The following is a 16,389-nucleotide window of genomic DNA, read 5'->3' on the forward strand; positions in this document are numbered from 1 at the left end:
AGCATGTCAAGCAGGTACTGAACTGAGAACAGGGTCCTGAAGCCCTTTCTGCACTACGAGAAATCTTTGATTCTGGCACCTGATGCTTAGGAGAGCTGAGCCCAGCAGCTCTGGACGAGGTTTAAGTTAAAGTTTCATGTGAATGTAAATTACAAACAAAATCTGGACAAAAGAAAATGAGCAGATATTTATTTACCTGGGAGGACGATATGTGATGTAGTGGTTCGGTCTTTGGGATGCAAAGATTGCTCCGCTTTCCTCCCACAGTCCAAAAACAAGCAGGCTGGGTCACATTACACACAGGTGTCAATGTTTTCAGCCTTTGGGTGTCACTCAGGACCCTCAGCACACGCCTGCAGGTGGAGGCGTCCTCCACCCCAAACTCTCCTGCCACCTCCTGGACGGGGACGGACAAAAGACCAGGACGGACTTTTCATGATACTCAATGACAAAACAAAAAAGGAGCTGAGTGAAACATTAGTTCAAATATATTCTGTTATTTATTTTGTCTTAGAGTACAACAGTTTACTGACAAACACAGAGGAAACTGGCTGAAAGTATAAATGAAATACAAACAAAAAAACTTTCATATGAAAATGCAGGGAAACCAAATCACTTTCATTTACATTTGAATCGCTCTGTAAGCACAACCTGGAGGGTTCCATGTTACAAAAATACTGAATCTTTTTAAGCATTGCACAGTTACTGACAGAACAGCTTGAAAAATACAGACTTTGATTCTTAGGAAAGTCCTCAGCAAGACTATTACACCGCTAACTCAAATACCTACAGCAGGCTCACGCAGGAAAACCAACCCGCTGTTCTGGGGTTTTAAATTTCACTCTGTAGCTTCTGTTTTTAAAGAATGAGACTTCCTGATTTACAAAAAAAATATTCTTTGCTTCTTGTCTAAGACTGGCGACATCATCAATCTAACACCCGGAACCATTCAGGCTCAAAAACCCGACGGCCGTGGCTACTGCTCTGTCTTCTCCTGTGCAGTTCCCGTCACCAGCAGCAGGTTGCAGGCCATGAACTGCACGTTCAGCACGTTGCTGGTGTTTCCAGTGTACAGTCCCACCAGCTCGCTGGATGAGCCGTCAGCAGGCGTCCCACCGTGGGAGTTGCGGATGTCCCACACCCGGACCGAGTTGTCCATAGACGAGGAGGCCACCAGGCTGCTGTCCGGGCTGAAGGACAGGCTGGTGATGTTGTCTGTGTGTCCCCGCAGGTCTTTGTACAACGTCCCTGATGCTAAGTCCCACAGCTTCACCCGCTGGTCCTCACCAGCTGACGCCAAGTACTTCCCGTTAGGGGAGAACGCGAGTGAAAGCACCGGGCCGCGGTGGCCAGTGAAAAGGCGAACGGACGCACCCTGCTGGGTGCCCCACAGCCGGACAGTCTTGTCTGTGGAGCCGGTGGCCAGATAGTTGGAGTTGGGGTGGAATTTGACACAGTCAACGTCAGCGAGATGCCCAGCGTACAGCCGCAGCGGGTAGGTGCGAGAGAATGTCCAGAGGCGCGCGGTGCGGTCGTGGGAACCGCTCGCAAAGTAAAGGCTGCAGGGACTGACGTCCACGTCCCACACCGGGTAGGCGTGGCCCTGGTACAGAGCCGTGTTGGTGAAGCTGCCCAGGTCCCAGTAGCGGACGGTCGTGTCTTCAGAGCAGGAGAGCAGGCCCGAGCTGTCCGTCAGGAAGGAGGTACGATACACCGGGCCGCTGTGACCCCGCAGCGTCTTTATCTCGCTGCCTGAGCCGTCTTCCTCATCCACCTGCGCAGAAACAACAGAAATAAGCAACACATAACACAAACCATCTCTGCCCTGAACTGCCACTGTGTGTTTGTGAAAACATTCATGTTCAAATGATGTGAAAAACAAAAAAAGAGTGAGCAGTTAGAACTCCAGCCAGAACTAGAGATTATTTTAATTAGATTAACTCACTGATTAGAAGCTATAACATTAATGGAATAACACCCACTAGACCCTTCAACCTTATCTCGACTCACTTCCTCCTCCAGTACATCACATGCCAGGTGGATGCGCGACACATCAGCCTGATGCGGTTTGGCCTTCAGCTTTCTGGCTCGGAGGCTCCAGAGCTTCACTGTGGAGCTGTCGAAGCCGGCGGCCAGCAGCCGGCTGTCGGCCGACACCTCAGCCGTGTTCAGCATCTGCTCCGTGTGGTGGAAAGCATAAAAACACACGGTGGTGAGCGAGGGGGGGCCCTCGCGGACTTTCTTTATGCAGTCCTGCAGTCCCTCCAGGGCCGCCTCGTTCTGTGGGATCCCTGCAGGGACTTCCACCCCGTCCCCACACTCAGCTCCATCCACTCCTGCCCAGGAGGAGGTGGAGTTTGGGGCGGCGGTAGACCCACTGGTACCGCCATACAGTTGGTAGTCTGTGCGCTGGGAAGCAGTGACCTCCACCTGCAGGTGCGTGCTGAGGGCCTTGCAGAGGGCGCTGTTGTCCTCGCTCTGCAGGTAGCGCAGCAGGTAGCTGTAGGCAGGCTCCGTCAGGTGAACCACATACTTGTGCTCCAGGAAAGCACTCAGCCGGGGGTTGGCTGCAATGTCCTGAATAGTGAGAACATGGCGGAGCTGCTCTATGGTGGCACGCTGCTCGCTGTCCTGAAGAAAGGCGCCGTGGAAGCGACTGTAAAATCCATCTACTGCCCCCTTCAGGCCACCGCGCACCATGTCCAGGTGGAGGTAGACGAACAGTGGGTAGAGGATGCAGCTCACCTCCTTCGCCCAGGATAGTTCTGTCTCTAAAATAAAATAAAAAAACCAAGATCACAGCTGCAGCTAAGGAAGGACTCCTGTGACTGTGCAGCAGCAATGCGGATGTGCTACCTGACAGAAAGGAGCGCAGTCTGGAGTACTGGGTCTCATACTGCTGTGGGTCAGACTGGCAGGGTGCAGCAGAGACGATGTTGGCACAGCCGGACTCCGCCTGCACTGCTCAGACGTGAAGAAGGAAAGAAGCAGTGGGAGAGAACGAGGAACGTTATCATGTTAAGGGTAGAACCATTTTCTCAATTTGTTCCTGGTCAAATAAAGGAAGTAGCCCAGGTGGGTGGAAAACCACCTTACCTGGCAACACATGCACCACATATACTGTGTCTACAGTGACTTTAAACAAATGTAAAGGTGAAAATCGTGTCTGGCTGGGCTCAGTGCTGTAATGACATCATGTTCACCTGTGTTCACCTGTGCTCACCTGTGAGGCTGGCAGCCATCTCCTCGGCTGACTGGAAGAGCTTGGTCCCCTTCAGGGAGCCTTCAGAGTCCACATACTGCCTCCTCTTCAGGTACTGAGCCACGGCATACTGGATCTGCTCAGTGCGGACCCGCTTCATGACCTGTGACCCAACAAGCACACCGATGTCACACACACCTGCGAACACACCTGCACATCACTTTCACTCTCATCCTGACGAAGGACGATGTTTAGGTTCCGAGTCATCATCAAGATTAGCCGTCCCAGTAGCTAATGACCGAGCTAACACGTTAACTGAGCCAAAACACTCTACAAACGCCCTAATGAAACCCCAGACACACCTGTCAGCTAATACTAATGAGCCTGGAACACCTGGAGCTGGAGACAAACCCAAAGCTGCCAGGTTTCCACATGAGAGGAAGCTAATCGGCTAACCCGCCCTGGGCCCGGAGGCGGCTCCAGACTTTTAGCGGGATCGATCCGGTTCCGTATCTTGATGGTCTGGAAATAAATACTCACTGCATATCGCGCTTTTCTCTTCTTGTCCTCGGTTACTGTTTGCAAGTCGACGGGGGTCTGGTGCAGCTCGGTATTCAGCTGAAACTACACCGCTGCCATTGCTGCTCCATCGTCCGCCCCCCCGACCAGCTCCATCAGATCATGCTAGGCTAACGTTAGCCTGCTAGCTCACCGGCTATCGGTGTTCGACTACTTCGGCCTGATTTCACGTTGAGCACCGTGTATCGATGATCGACCGCTTTAAAAAAAAAAAAAAAAAAAATTAAAACTCTGTTTATGAGCGAAACTCTTCATTTAATTTGTTATTTAATTTAAAAACGGACATTGTTAGTTATTTTTATTGTTTATTATTTAGTTATTGCTAAATAATTTTCTTTCCATGGGCGTGGCTTGTCAATCGATGACGTATTTTTGAAGCGACATCACCGCGCGCTGTTCGGACAGTTGGACGCATTTTTACCGGAACCTGTTTGTTAAACTCGTACAGGTTTTGTCCGGTGCTGAGCCGTACCGGGTACCGGAGCAGCCATGTTTAGTCCCCGTACCGCCCCGGGTTCCGGCCGCAGGCAGCAGGGCAGGACCCCCGGCAGGAAGAGCGTCTCCGGGGCGGCCAAGAGTCTGTTCTCCCCGCGCAGACCGAGCCTGTCGGCCAGGTGAGAGAGACCGCCCCGCTAAAACTAAACCACACTGGACCCTCCTGAATCAGTATTATCACCGGTTTGTGTTGAAAACTGAGGCTGTGCGTTAGTTTGTGTCGGTCACTTATATTAAATCAACATTAGACGAGACAGTTTGGTTTATTTAGCACAATATCAGAGAAAAACCCCTTGTGATGTTTATGTCCTTAGCCCTGTAGTTCAATAATTAAGCCTCTAATGGGGAAAATGAAACAACATATGAACACACAAGGGAAAAACAGAGGGAGAGACAATGAGGTGGCTGGGGCTCCTGCAGGGTCAAGACCCAGATCCAACATCTGAACCAGGCACCAGAGGAGGGAGACAGAGGGGTCCCAGTACCAGGTCCAGAACCTGAATGGGGGGTGATGGGAGAGAGACTGACAGAGCTCTGAGTCTCACGAGGACAAGAAGAGACCCAGTGGTTTTTATATTTACCTTAAACACATCAGTTCAGCAGCACCACAGACTAATTCAATATTCAGCTTGTATTTTTATTCAGACCCTGCTTTACCCCCTCAGGTCGACACCCACCCGAGTGCAGAGTCACGCCACTGCAGAGTCGCTGAACTATGATGTGCAAACCTTCGGCTCGTCGCTGCCTGTCAAAGTGATGGAGGCTCTCACTACGGCCGATGGTAAAGGAAACTCTGCCAGGGCTGGAGGATGTAGGATAAACAGTGTATCTTATTATTTAACAGTGTTTTGTTGATAAGTAAATAAATATTGAGATTAAAATATTCTGCAGTCACAGTACCTCCTGAATTAAACAGGGTTTGCTCAGCCAACTCCCGACTTTGCTCATGTTCTGCTCAGGCTTCTGGATCAAATCCACAGTGTTTCTGCTCTTTATTTGGGATTCTGGTTTGCTTGACATCAGAGTGTCTGTCAGGGTTTGATAAAAGCACTGGTTCCTGCTCCAGTTTTGCTCCTCTGAACATTTCTCTGTCTCTTGGTGCTTCCAGTCGATGACCAGATCTCAGTGAAGGTGAATGAGAGCGGCTGGGCCTGGTTGGTTTGTGGAGAGAAACTCATCATCTGGAAAATCTGCCAGACTGCTGTTGCTAAGGTACATTTAGGCTTTGTTTCCAACAGCAGATCCGTAAATTCAATGTGAGAAAATGTTTTTGCTTTATAAATGGAACTTTCTGGCAGTTCGGAGGCTGGAAACAATTGATTAGTTAATCAACAGGAAATTATCCATCTGTACCTTTTAATTTTTGCTGTTTGTCTGAGGCCAAGGTTCCTAGTCCAGATACCTGTCTCTGTGTTGTCCAGCTCCTCCTGGAGGATCCCAAGATCCATGATTTAAAGCCCTTCTGTGTGTTTTCCTGCAGCTGTCGGTGTGTAAGGAGCTGCAGCTGCCCGGCAGTGAGTACAACTACACCGCCGACCTCGTGGCTGTGACGTCTGTTGCTCCTCTGGAAACGGCTGCCGTTCAGTCCGTCTCCGTCCTGGCGGTGGCTGCAGAGGGAACTGCTCGTCTCTGGCCCAGCTTGGCTCAGGAGGGCAACTACACAGAGACCGAGGTGGACCTGGGAGATCTCTGTAACTTTGTTGTTGCTGTCAGAGTAAGCAAACCCTCAGTAAATCACATTTTGGCCTTTAGCCTGGGCCAGTCTTGCTGTCTGTATTTCCCACTTCTCTCTCCTCTGTCAGGGAGGGAGCTTTGTCTTGTCCTCAGAGAAGAGTCAGCTGCTGAGAGCGAGTGTGGATTCTTCAGGAAAGCTGCATTACCGAGCCCTGCAGCAGGGTCAGGGCGTGCTGTCCGGCATCGGACGCCGTGTCTCCACCTTGTTCGGCATCCTCTCTCAGCCGGCCAACAGCACGGTGAGCCGCGCGGACAGATCCTGCATTCAGAGTGTGGTGCAGCTTATGGAGAGCAGGCTGATGGGCATATTCATCGGAAATTAAATCAACCACACAAAGCGATCTTACACCCACGGTTATTTTTAAAATGAACCTTCCTGAAAAAGTACAGATCCTGGTCACACATGAAGTCATTCAAAATAAGTGGCTATAACAACACTACACCCAGTAGGAGGTGTTCCTCTGGGCACTTCGTGTTTTTTATCATGCAGTTAGTTTAAAATATGGGTTCAGTGGTTTATTGGTGTTTGTTTGGCAGAATTTCTTAAAAATGTGACAGATGTTATGACATTCGGTGCACAGTTTGGCAGTGGGAGCCACACCGCTCGTCACCAACAATGGGAGGCCCGTCTTTTTCCAAAAACCAGCTCCAGACTCTGAGAACGGCAGTCACTGTTTACAGGCTCTGAAGGGACAAAGAGTCAACTGGTCTCTGGTTCCACCAGCGTCTCTCTGCTCACAATCATTTATTGTTTTAGTCTCTAAAGGGAATTTGTGCAAAATAACAAATCACAGGCTGCATCCCTGCAGTGTTTTCAGTAGTCAGCCAGCTGCAGGATGCCTGTGCTCAGGTAGTGAACCTGTGTCTGTGCAGCTCCACAGTGTGCTGTGGGTGGGCGGAACCAGCTGCTTGTACACACTGACCAGCTCCAGTCTGAGTAAATGGGAGGTCGACTACAACTGGGAGCACCAGATCCTCAGCTGGGACACCCACAGAGCTCTGACCGAGAGCATCGCAGACGCCATCTGGGTCAGTACGGGGACGCACATCTTCATATACAGTTTATATCAGTGTGATTCATTCACTGAGAAACAGGAATATAGTTTATATTCTAACATTTACTGTCAAATACAGTTTTCATTAAATGAAATATTCCAGGATTAAATAGTTCTTATACTGGCCGTGGTCATGTGATTAAATTTCCTTTAATCTCACATGATGGTCACACATGAAATCTTCTGTCCCATCAGGGCTCAGAGAGCAACTACGAGGAGATGAAGGAGGGAGCGAATGTGGTGTACCTGGACATGAAGCTCAGCCAGTGAGTGTGTCGCACTTTAGCATAAACTCAGTCTCTGTGAACACTGGCTTTCTGGTAATTATTCATTTAAATTAGTTTCAAATTTGGATTTCATGGTTTGTCTAAAGGCTCCAGCAGATCCCCCTCACCCAGCTTAGGAATAGGCGGGTATAGATAACAAATGGATGGATGGATGGTTGGTCTAAGTGGCTAATGTTAATGCTAATAATGAAAACTGAAGCTTTTAGAGTTACCTGCTTTTGTACACATATTGTTGTGCTCAAAGCGCTGAATATATCTGAGTCCAACCTGAGCCGAAATCTATGCTGTGTTTTCAGAGCCGGCCTGGTGGTTTTGGCTGCAGCCTGGCACCCGTCAGACACCCCCTGCTTGGCCTACTTCTGCCTGGTGACCCTGCAGGACAACGGGGCCTCCATCTCTGACCAGTTTACTGTGGAGGTCACCAAGTACAACCCTCCGTTCCAGGTCAGTCCTGATCCTGATCCTGCAGAAGGTTCAGTTTAGTGATGCTTCAGGATTTTGGGTCTAATAAGGGGGTCAGTTCAGTTTAGCCAAAATCATTTTAACACTTCCCATGCTTTGAGTGGTTGCATCTGTGATTTCATGTGTTTTTTATACTTGCAGTCGTAATAAATGGTAGGTAGGTGTTTTTTGTTGATCATATGTTTGTTACCTCAGAGTGAGGAGGCCCTGCAGTCCACACGCCTGGTGCTGCCCTCCCCTGGCTCCACCGCCTTCCTCTACAACGAGGAGCTGGTGTTCGCCTGTTCCACGGGAACCAGCAGGGCGGCGATACCTGATGAGAAAATCAGCTTTAATTCACCTGGTAGGAAGTGGCAGCTGTGTTTGCATCAGGAAAGGATTCTTGGTTTACGACAGATACATGTCAATACGAATATAAGGAGTTATATAAGAGTTAATGTCATTAAATCCTTATATTTAATTTTCAGTTTTTGTTCTTGCACGAATCTGATTTTAGCAGAAACTTCCTCATGTAAAAATCATATGTGGCCCTTGGCCCAATCATTTATCATCAAGCAGTGTTATTATTGTGCTGAATGACGTCAGAATGAGGCCTAATAAAGTCTGTGTCCAGGTGATGGCGTACGTGGAGGAGGCTGCTGCGCCAACCTGCCGGTGTTTTTCTCCCAGAACAGCGGCCTGGTGGCGGTGGTGGCCAGAGAGAGCGCCTCCATCCTGCCAGAGACCATGGAGGACTCCCTGTGCTCCTCACTGGCTGCAGCTCCAGAGGTAAAACTCAGACTGGCAACACCACAGCACCTGGTGAAATCAGACAGGCTGCACATGAAAAGCAACACACAGTAAATTTAACCTGGTTTCAGTTTTAAAAGCTTGAACTGTGCAGAAGCCCTGGAAGAATGTTCATTTTGCAATATCTGCATGTGCTGTTCACGTGTTGGATAAAAGGACACATGTTGTTTATCTCTTTGATTCCTGGGTCTAAAACGTATTTCTGATTTCGCTTCTGCTTTCAAGGTTTCAGTCATGGAGACGCCGACCAGAGTGGAGCCTGTAGCTCAGGAGGATAAAACCAAACTCCTGAAGGCAGCGTTTCTGCAGTTCTGTCGGTATGTCAGGAAGTTACTCCCAGATCTGTTCTGAAAAACAAAATCTTTTACTGAGAGTGAATGAGCTTGGTCGAATGAACATATCAGACCGAGCAGCTTTGGGTAACTTGTGTGGTGTTGTTTTCAATCAGCTTAACGGTGTTCACACCCAGAGCTGGGCTCAAGTCACTGACGGACATGGATGTGTAGGAATAAACACAGAAACAGCAGGACACTCAGGGGATGTGGACTCAGACTCAAACTGAAAATAACCCTCTGTCTCTTCTCAGTAATGATCTGGTGGGGGCTCAGATGGTCATAGACGAGATCTTTCCCGCCGACGGTGACGGGGAGGAGGGAGCCGACCTGGACAGTGTGGTGACTCAGATCAACCTGGACCTGGTGGACGACTACCCGGCCTCGGACCCCCGCTGGGCCGAGTCTGTCCCCGATGGTGAGGAGGGGAAAGTGGGAGGGAGAGACTGCTGATGCACAGGCCATCAAAAGAAGCAGCCTGTGTGTGTGTGTGTGTGTGTGTGTGTGTGTGTGTGTGTGTGTGTGTGTGTGTGTGTGTGTGTGTGTGTGTGTGTGTGTGTGTTAATTCAGCACAGATCCACCCACAGACTGACAGAAACAATGAATGTGGTGCATTTTAAAACAGTGAACAGTCCGAGACTCATTTATACTTGTTCAGATTTATTTCTCTTTCTGTTCATGCAGAGAGCGCTGGATTTCCTCTCACCTCCCTCATCATCCTCCACCAGCTGGAAGACAAGATGAAGGCCCACGGCTGCTTCATGGACTTCCTGCTCCAGGTACACACACACACACACATTCACACACACACACAGGCAATTAAAATATTAAGGGTCTGTTTAGAAATGACCTTCAGTGATGAGTTTGTTCTTGTATACTGAAAGTACACGACAAACCGACTGACGCAGCTGGATTAAAAAGAACAGGGAGGTAGAATCGCATGTGAATGACTGTCACCGTGCTCCTGACAGGTGGGTTTGCTGGACCGGCTCGGCCAGGTGACGGTGCGTTCGTCTCCCATGGCGACGCGCCTGCTGCTGTGCGAGCACGCTGAGAAGCTGCAGGCGGCCATGGTGCTGAAGAACTACCACAGCAAACACGCCGAGCTGGTAAACCGGGCCATCGGCTCCGCCCTGCAGAGGACCAACACCGCCGTGCCGCCCAGCCTCACCGCCGCCGACGTCTTCTTCAGAGAGGTCTGAGTCTGAGCGGTGCCCTGCGGTGATCGTTACTGTAGCGTGTGGATGTCATGTGACTGTTGCACTGTTTGTCCTCTCACAGGTCTCTCAGATCTCCTCGGTGTTCGATTGTCTGCTGGAGGAGGAGGAGCGCAGCCTGAAGGAGAACCCGGTCGACTCGGTGCAGTGGGCCGAGGTGGTTCTCACCGTCAACATCATCGTCAAGGTGGAGACTCTGCTCCTCGCTCCTTTAATGTGCGACACCAGCTGCTGTGATCTGACACCAGCATCAGTGTTAAACAGTTTTTATAGCTTGTGCCCCATGTGTGCAGGACATGCTCCAGGCTGCTGGGCAGTACAGAGAGACCAAGGCCTCGATGTACAGAGCTGCTGAAAAAGCTGCTGCAGAGCCTGAATACGTCCCCTGGACAGGTGACACACACTCATCTTTGCTTTTTAAAACTCTCACACACAATAATCGTATGTGTGTGTATGTGTGGTTTTGTGGATACAGCTGGTGTGAAAGTAAGTTATTAACCCCTTCTGTCCCGCTCAACCTTTCACCCTGCAGCCTCAGGGGGTGTTGGTGGCGTTCGCACCATCATCTCTCGACAGCACGAGATCATCCTGCGCTCAGTGTACCCCCATGCCGACTCAGAGCTGCGCAGTGTCCTGTGTGAGCAGCTGGTGGCGCTGTTGGACATCTACCTGGGAGGCTACGTGGCCCAGCTGAGCTCCCTGCAGCAGCGGAGGCCCCCGGGGACCTCCCAGGAGCGCTACAACAGCCTGGAGATGGAGTACAGCCAGCGCCGCTCTGAGCTGCTGACCCCGCTCTGTAAGTGGAGGATGAACCAGTACTGAGGGCCAATTTAATAACTGAACAGGACTCGATTCACAGGAGTCACACACTAGAGCCTGTGAACGTTTGTTCTGCACAAATATAAAACACCACAGTCGTCAACAGAAAAGCAGAAATCAACGTGCAGGGAGAGGAAATAACGTCTTTACTACAGAATGAGACACAGTTACAGTTTACAAGACGACATCAAAATAATATGAAGGTGTGTGTTTGTGTGATGAACTGTGAGAGGTTGGGTAAAGTGTGCACGTATACCTGGCCTGACATACAGTGAGGGTGTTGCGGTGGGTTTGTGCTGTGATTGTGACTGTGCAGCTGTTTGGTGTTGCAGTGGAGCTGGGTCAGTACCAGTGGGTGGCAGCGCTGGCTGAGAAGTACTGCGACTTCGACATCCTGGTCCAGATGTGCGAGCAGACAGACAACCAGAGCCGCCTGCAGCACTACATGGCCAAGTTTGCAGACCAGGTACGGACAAACGCTGTTGGTCGTTGACTTTAGATAAAGGTGGACGTCCTGACACTCAAGCCAAAATCCCAGGAATTCAGCTCTGACATAAAGACAAAGCTGAACCAGAAGAATCAGATTCTGAATCAGCAGCTGGCTGAGGTTCAGGAAGCCCTGGAGCTGGAAATGAGTCATGAGGTATCAAGTGTAGACTGATGGAGGGAAGTGTCAGTTTGTTTAAACACCATAAAATGTGAATGGTAGTGAATACTTCCTGCCACGGTAAGTGTGAACACAAGTCACGCTTATGTGGAGTTACTGTCAGGCCGATGAGTCACCAACTTCCTCTCTCTGTCACCGTCTGCTGCAGAATTTTGCCGATTTTCTGTTTCGCTGGTACATGGAGAAGGGGAAGAGGGGAAAGCTGCTGTCCCAGCCCGCCGCTCAGCACCAGCAGCTGTCCAGCTTCCTGCAGGCCCACCAGCACCTGAGCTGGCTGCACCACATCCACGTGCATAACTACCACAGCGTACGACACACACACACACACAGCTTGTTTCCTGGAGCCACACATCACTAAGAACAAAAGTCTCACATACACCTTCCTTCTTCCGTCCTGTTCCTGTTTCCTCTTTCACTTTTGTTTTTCCTCCTATGACCCCAAACTGGCCCAGAGCTGATCTGCAAACATCTGGTTTGGTCTGTTCACACTTAGTTTAAAACACATCTGAGTCACTCGGAGGAGAAACATCAAATTTGAAACCTTCAGCTGTGAAATGAGCGTAGTTCCATCCCACAGGTATAACGATGTAGTATAGAAGCAAAACACAGGATTATATAATCTTATCTCTAATCTTATCTCTAATCTTATCCTAATGAATCTTTCCTTTCCTTCCTTCCTTCCTTCCTTCCGTCCTCCCCGCCCTTTCCTGTACTAACTCACAGTACAGAAAAAACACACTATTTCCTTCCTGTTTTAAACTTGTTAGTGCACATAACCAGAGCGCAGCAGCAAGTAGAGCCTCTGTTAAACACACACACACACACATTTTATACACCCTTACTTCCTGTTCTCACTTAACAAGCACAGAGAAAAACCACACACACACACACACGCACATATCTCTGGTTAACACGCACACACGTATCTCTGGTTAACACACACACAGAAACTTCCCTTTTTACTTTGTCATTAGCAGAAGTGATGAGACTCCTGGTTTCAAATCTGTCTGTGATTAGAAAAGACCGTCTGTAGACTGAGAGCGTCAGTGTCTGTGGCCGAAGGTTTTGTCCTCGCACTTCATTGAAACATCCATTCTTCTTTTTATCACAGAAATAAGGATCTTCAGTTAGTTTCCTGCAGACTGATGATGTCACTGATGTGTGTGTGTGTGTGTGTGTGTGTGTGTGTGTGTGTGTGTGTGTGTGTGCGTGCGTGCAGGCCTACAGGACGCTCTACAGCCAGGCCAACATGGAGACACGTTACTTCGTGAAGAAGAAGACGTTGCTGGCCCTCAGTAAACTGACGGCGCTGGCGTCCGACCTGCCGGAGGACGAACTCAACAAAGAAGTTGCTGGTAAAAACACAACCTGAGCTGCTGTTTTCCCTCCACTGACTCAGTCCTGATGTTCCCACAGTGTGAACAGACCAAACCAGATGGTCTCAGATCAGATCTGGTCCACTTGCACATGTGGTCCTAGATGATGTGAGTGTGCGAGCTCCGTCAGAACGGTCAGATCAGAATCCATGTGGTTGTTTTAACGTCGTGTTACCATAAATACGATTCCCGCAGTGTAAGAAAACTCTAGCTCTTCCCTTCTCACTCCGGGTGCTGATAAATGACTTCCTCTTCCTCATTCAGAGTTTAGCCTTCGGTTTGACCGTTTCCTGCAGAATTGGGATCTGACGTTTTACTGAGTGTGTTGTGTAAGCAGACTTGTGTGTGTCCACCCAGACATCGTGGAGCAGGAGCGCTTCCTGCTGCATCAGGAGACTCTGCCTCGACAGCTGCTGGAGGAGAAACAGCAGAACCCGGACACCATGCCTCTGCTCAGCGCTCACAACCTCATACAGGTGGAAGCAAACACACTGTATACACTCACAGAACAGGAACTACTGAGTGTGTGTGTTTAAACACAGATAACAGATCTGCAGAAGTGACACCGCCATACGCCGTCTCATGGTGATATTTGGGTTTCAGTTTGCACAGCGGCAGGAAGTGGTTGCCTATCTTTAGATGCGGTCTGTGGGAAATTAGCATGCACTCTACTCAAGGTGTCAGTGTGCTGCTGCTGCTGCTGCACTTTAAAGGGAGAAAATGTTTGTTGATTTGAGTGAATTCATCTTCAAACATCACCACATTCCTTTGGTCGAGAGAGAGAGAGAACAGATAAGTTTGCTTTGATGCCTAATAAAGGCCGTGAATGTTTGGCAGCCATGTTTCTGTAGACCTGCTGTAACAGCTCCTCCTCCTCACAGTTGTACGTCTGTGACGACAACAGAGGAGCCAACGAGTACGACTTCAAAAAGGCTCTGGACCTGCTGGAGTACGTCAGCGAGGTAACGTCCTGCTTTCACTGAGGCCGCTCCGCCTGTTTGAGCTTCGACTGGTCGGGTTTGGCCCCAGTGAAAAGTCAACTCGTGGGTTTGTGTGTTGCAGGAGGACGCTGTGGACATCGACTCGCTGAAATGTGAGATCTTCAGCAAAGCGCTCAGGAGAGACGAGTAAGAGCCGCCTGCCGTGTTTTTACGGAGCTCAGCATTCAACCAAAGATTAGCCTCAATTCAATGTTGATGTCACTGAAATCATTAGATGCAGTTTAGAGGTGTTTGCAAATGAAAGTAGACAGGAAGTAGATGTACATACATGTTGTTTGACTTTGCCGCTGCGTTCCTCCCAGCTGGTCGTCTGCTGACGGGAACGATGACCCTCTGGAAGCTGCCAAGGACAGTATCTTCGTCAAGATCCTCCTCAAACTCATACAGGAAGGTGAGAATAAACCGAAGTACACACAGGACAGTACAGTTCTACCACTCGGGGGTCTTGGAGGACGTGTGTATAGTTATTCATGTTTTTTCAAAAACGAATGTAGTGAGTAACTGTCATGTGTATCTGTGCAGATAAACTGGTTTAAATTATGTTTCACTTCATTTAACAAACACCGAATCTGTTCTCACGTTTTCCTGCCTGACAAAGTAAACTGTTTTTCAGGAGTTCCTCTGCAGACGTACCTGCCTGACGTCAAAGATCTGCTGGAGTCGGATGATCTGAGCAATTTGAAATCAAAACCTTATTTCGAATTTGTCCTTCGGGCCAATTACGAACATTACCTCCAAGCCCAGATGTGATGACTGTTCTGTTCCCACTCCCTTTGCTTCCTAATCATTTTGAAGAGTTGTTTGAATGTTTGTACCATTTTCTAAATAAACGTGTTAGTATTTCTCTACTAAGTCTAAGGTTTTTACAAAAACATACATTAAATCCAGTTTGTTATTTCAGTCAGTGGCTATTTACTGACATCTAGTGGTGTTTCTGCAGCATTTCTCTTTTAAAGCAGCAGAGGTAGTGTAAAAGGTTGTTAGTGGATAGAGTGATATAGGGGAAGACCTGGCACCACACATTCTCCAATGGGTGGCCCTGGAGGAGCACCCCACCCAGCTGATGGAGGCCACACTTAACCCCAAGGCCAACAAGGTGAAGATGACTTAGGTCATGTTCAAGACCTTCATCGTCCTCGCCATGTATGTGGCCACCTATGCCTTGCTGTCGCTGAACGTCTCTGGTCAGGTCACCGGTCAGTTTCTGACTTCTGCACTTACATTCCTGATTCTTGCTAAGTTTTCTATTGGCTGGGGGATTCTGGCTGGGTCACTCCAGAAATGAGGGAGTGGCAGGTTCACGAGCAGCAGCAGCCTGGACGGCAGTCAGAGACACAACTAAGGGTAATTTTCATTACTGATTATTTCACCTGTAAAATGTTGATCACAAGCTCCAAGAACTGATGTTTACATCTTCAAACCAGCTGTTTTATCCAACAAATCAACCAAAACCCAAAGATATTTCATGTATGTTTACACAAAAGTGATACAAACAGGAAATGCTCACATTTCAGAAGCTGGGACTTGAGAATATTTGTGTTTTTTTTTTGCTTAATAAACTACTTAAACCATTAATTGATGATTGATTTCTCCACCAGGTCCATTTAGCAGCTGCTCCAGAGCTTTCAGTTGCAATTGATTATCTCATGACAAGTCAAACATCTTCTGATGAAAAGTATGTCATGGGAGGGAAAACTCCAGAACAGCTACTGAATGGACCTTTGTCTGCTTTGTTTCTTCCCCGTCACCTTTAAAACATCCAGTGGGAGAATAAATAAGACACTGATCATCACAACTGTTATGACAATTAAATCTGCTGCCAGGGAATAAAACACCAACCTGATTCTTGGCTCCTCTGCACATCTGGATCTGTGGCTCCATCCTGGCCTCCCTCTCCAGCTGAGTCCAAGCAGGAGTAGGAGGAACCCGGACCCAGTACAGTCCAACTTCTGAACACCCCAATCAGCAACATACAAATCTGAATAGGGCTGATGGGAAAATGGGAAAAACTTAATTTGAAAGAAAAAGAAAGCCAAAGTAGTTTGAGTCACATTTCAGTCTGGACCAAAAACCAAATCAGGTCTTACCTGTTGGCTGCCTGCACAGAGGGAGGAAGAGCACGCATGCTCAGTCTGGTCTCAGCATCTTCATGGAAAATCATATTTTGTTGCTCATTTCTGCTCTGCTGCCATCAAACTGGAGGGAGAGGCAGAGGATTACACCGGAAACACAGGAGTTTCTCCTTCAAAATAAAGGTGACACTGCAATAAAATATGCCATTGCATCATGTCCACCACTGTGCTGTACAGTAAAATTATCACTCTATATATCCATTGATCTGTCTATGATCCACCCATCTATCAACTAATCATCT

General features: G+C 48.7%; 2 protein-coding genes across 3 annotated transcripts; one reads left to right on the forward strand and one right to left on the reverse strand.

Moving 5' to 3' along the window:
* Positions 1–481: 481 nt before the first annotated feature.
* taf5l (TAF5-like RNA polymerase II, p300/CBP-associated factor (PCAF)-associated factor) lies at positions 482–7,756 on the reverse strand. 2 transcript variants are annotated; one of them, XM_026310356.1, is made up of 5 exons: positions 7,620–7,756; positions 3,224–3,365; positions 2,857–2,961; positions 2,011–2,771; positions 482–1,774 (listed from the first exon to the last, which is right to left on the reverse strand). In XM_026310356.1, exons 2-5 carry the CDS (start codon positions 3,360–3,362, stop codon positions 977–979), a joined length of 1,803 nt encoding a protein of 600 aa, XP_026166141.1. In that variant the 5' UTR covers positions 3,363–3,365; positions 7,620–7,756; the 3' UTR covers positions 482–976. The 2 variants fall into 2 exon arrangements, with proteins under 2 accessions (XP_026166141.1, XP_026166140.1); XM_026310355.1 differs by lacking the exon at positions 7,620–7,756 and adding an exon at positions 3,743–3,868.
* On the forward strand, positions 4,134–14,863 carry LOC113132362 (nuclear pore complex protein Nup133-like). The gene is made up of 25 exons (XM_026310354.2): positions 4,134–4,395; positions 4,942–5,057; positions 5,385–5,488; positions 5,757–5,990; positions 6,079–6,249; positions 6,884–7,039; positions 7,261–7,331; positions 7,649–7,796; positions 8,010–8,157; positions 8,428–8,582; positions 8,829–8,920; positions 9,190–9,353; positions 9,620–9,714; positions 9,907–10,131; positions 10,217–10,339; positions 10,446–10,545; positions 10,685–10,948; positions 11,304–11,437; positions 11,787–11,945; positions 12,858–12,993; positions 13,372–13,490; positions 13,896–13,976; positions 14,077–14,141; positions 14,318–14,406; positions 14,629–14,863. The coding sequence occupies exons 1-25, from the start codon at positions 4,271–4,273 to the stop codon at positions 14,763–14,765; spliced, it is 3,411 nt and encodes a 1,136-aa protein (XP_026166139.1). The 5' UTR covers positions 4,134–4,270; the 3' UTR covers positions 14,766–14,863.
* Positions 14,864–16,389: the final 1,526 nt, after the last annotated feature.

Source organism: Mastacembelus armatus, unplaced genomic scaffold (assembly GCF_900324485.2).
Source record: "Mastacembelus armatus unplaced genomic scaffold, fMasArm1.2, whole genome shotgun sequence".
Taxonomy (NCBI): Eukaryota; Metazoa; Chordata; class Actinopteri; order Synbranchiformes; family Mastacembelidae; genus Mastacembelus; species Mastacembelus armatus.

Bases quoted from the DNA above. Each gene is read 5' to 3' on its own strand.
- taf5l (XM_026310356.1), bottom strand. From the start codon at position 3,362: ATGAAGCGGGTCCGCACTGAGCAGATCCAGTATGCCGTGGCTCAGTAC. The intron at 2,962-3,223 runs GTGAGCACAGGT...ACGTCTGAGCAG, and splicing joins GATGGCTGCCAGCCTCACAG to TGCAGGCGGAGTCCGGCTGT. The intron at 2,772-2,856 runs GTAGCACATCCG...ATTTTATTTTAG, and splicing joins ACTGCGCTCCTTTCTGTCAG to AGACAGAACTATCCTGGGCG.
- LOC113132362 (XM_026310354.2), top strand. From the start codon at position 4,271: ATGTTTAGTCCCCGTACCGCCCCGGGTTCCGGCCGCAGGCAGCAGGGC. The intron at 8,583-8,828 runs GTAAAACTCAGA...TCTGCTTTCAAG, and splicing joins CACTGGCTGCAGCTCCAGAG to GTTTCAGTCATGGAGACGCC. The intron at 13,977-14,076 runs GTAACGTCCTGC...TGTGTGTTGCAG, and splicing joins TGCTGGAGTACGTCAGCGAG to GAGGACGCTGTGGACATCGA.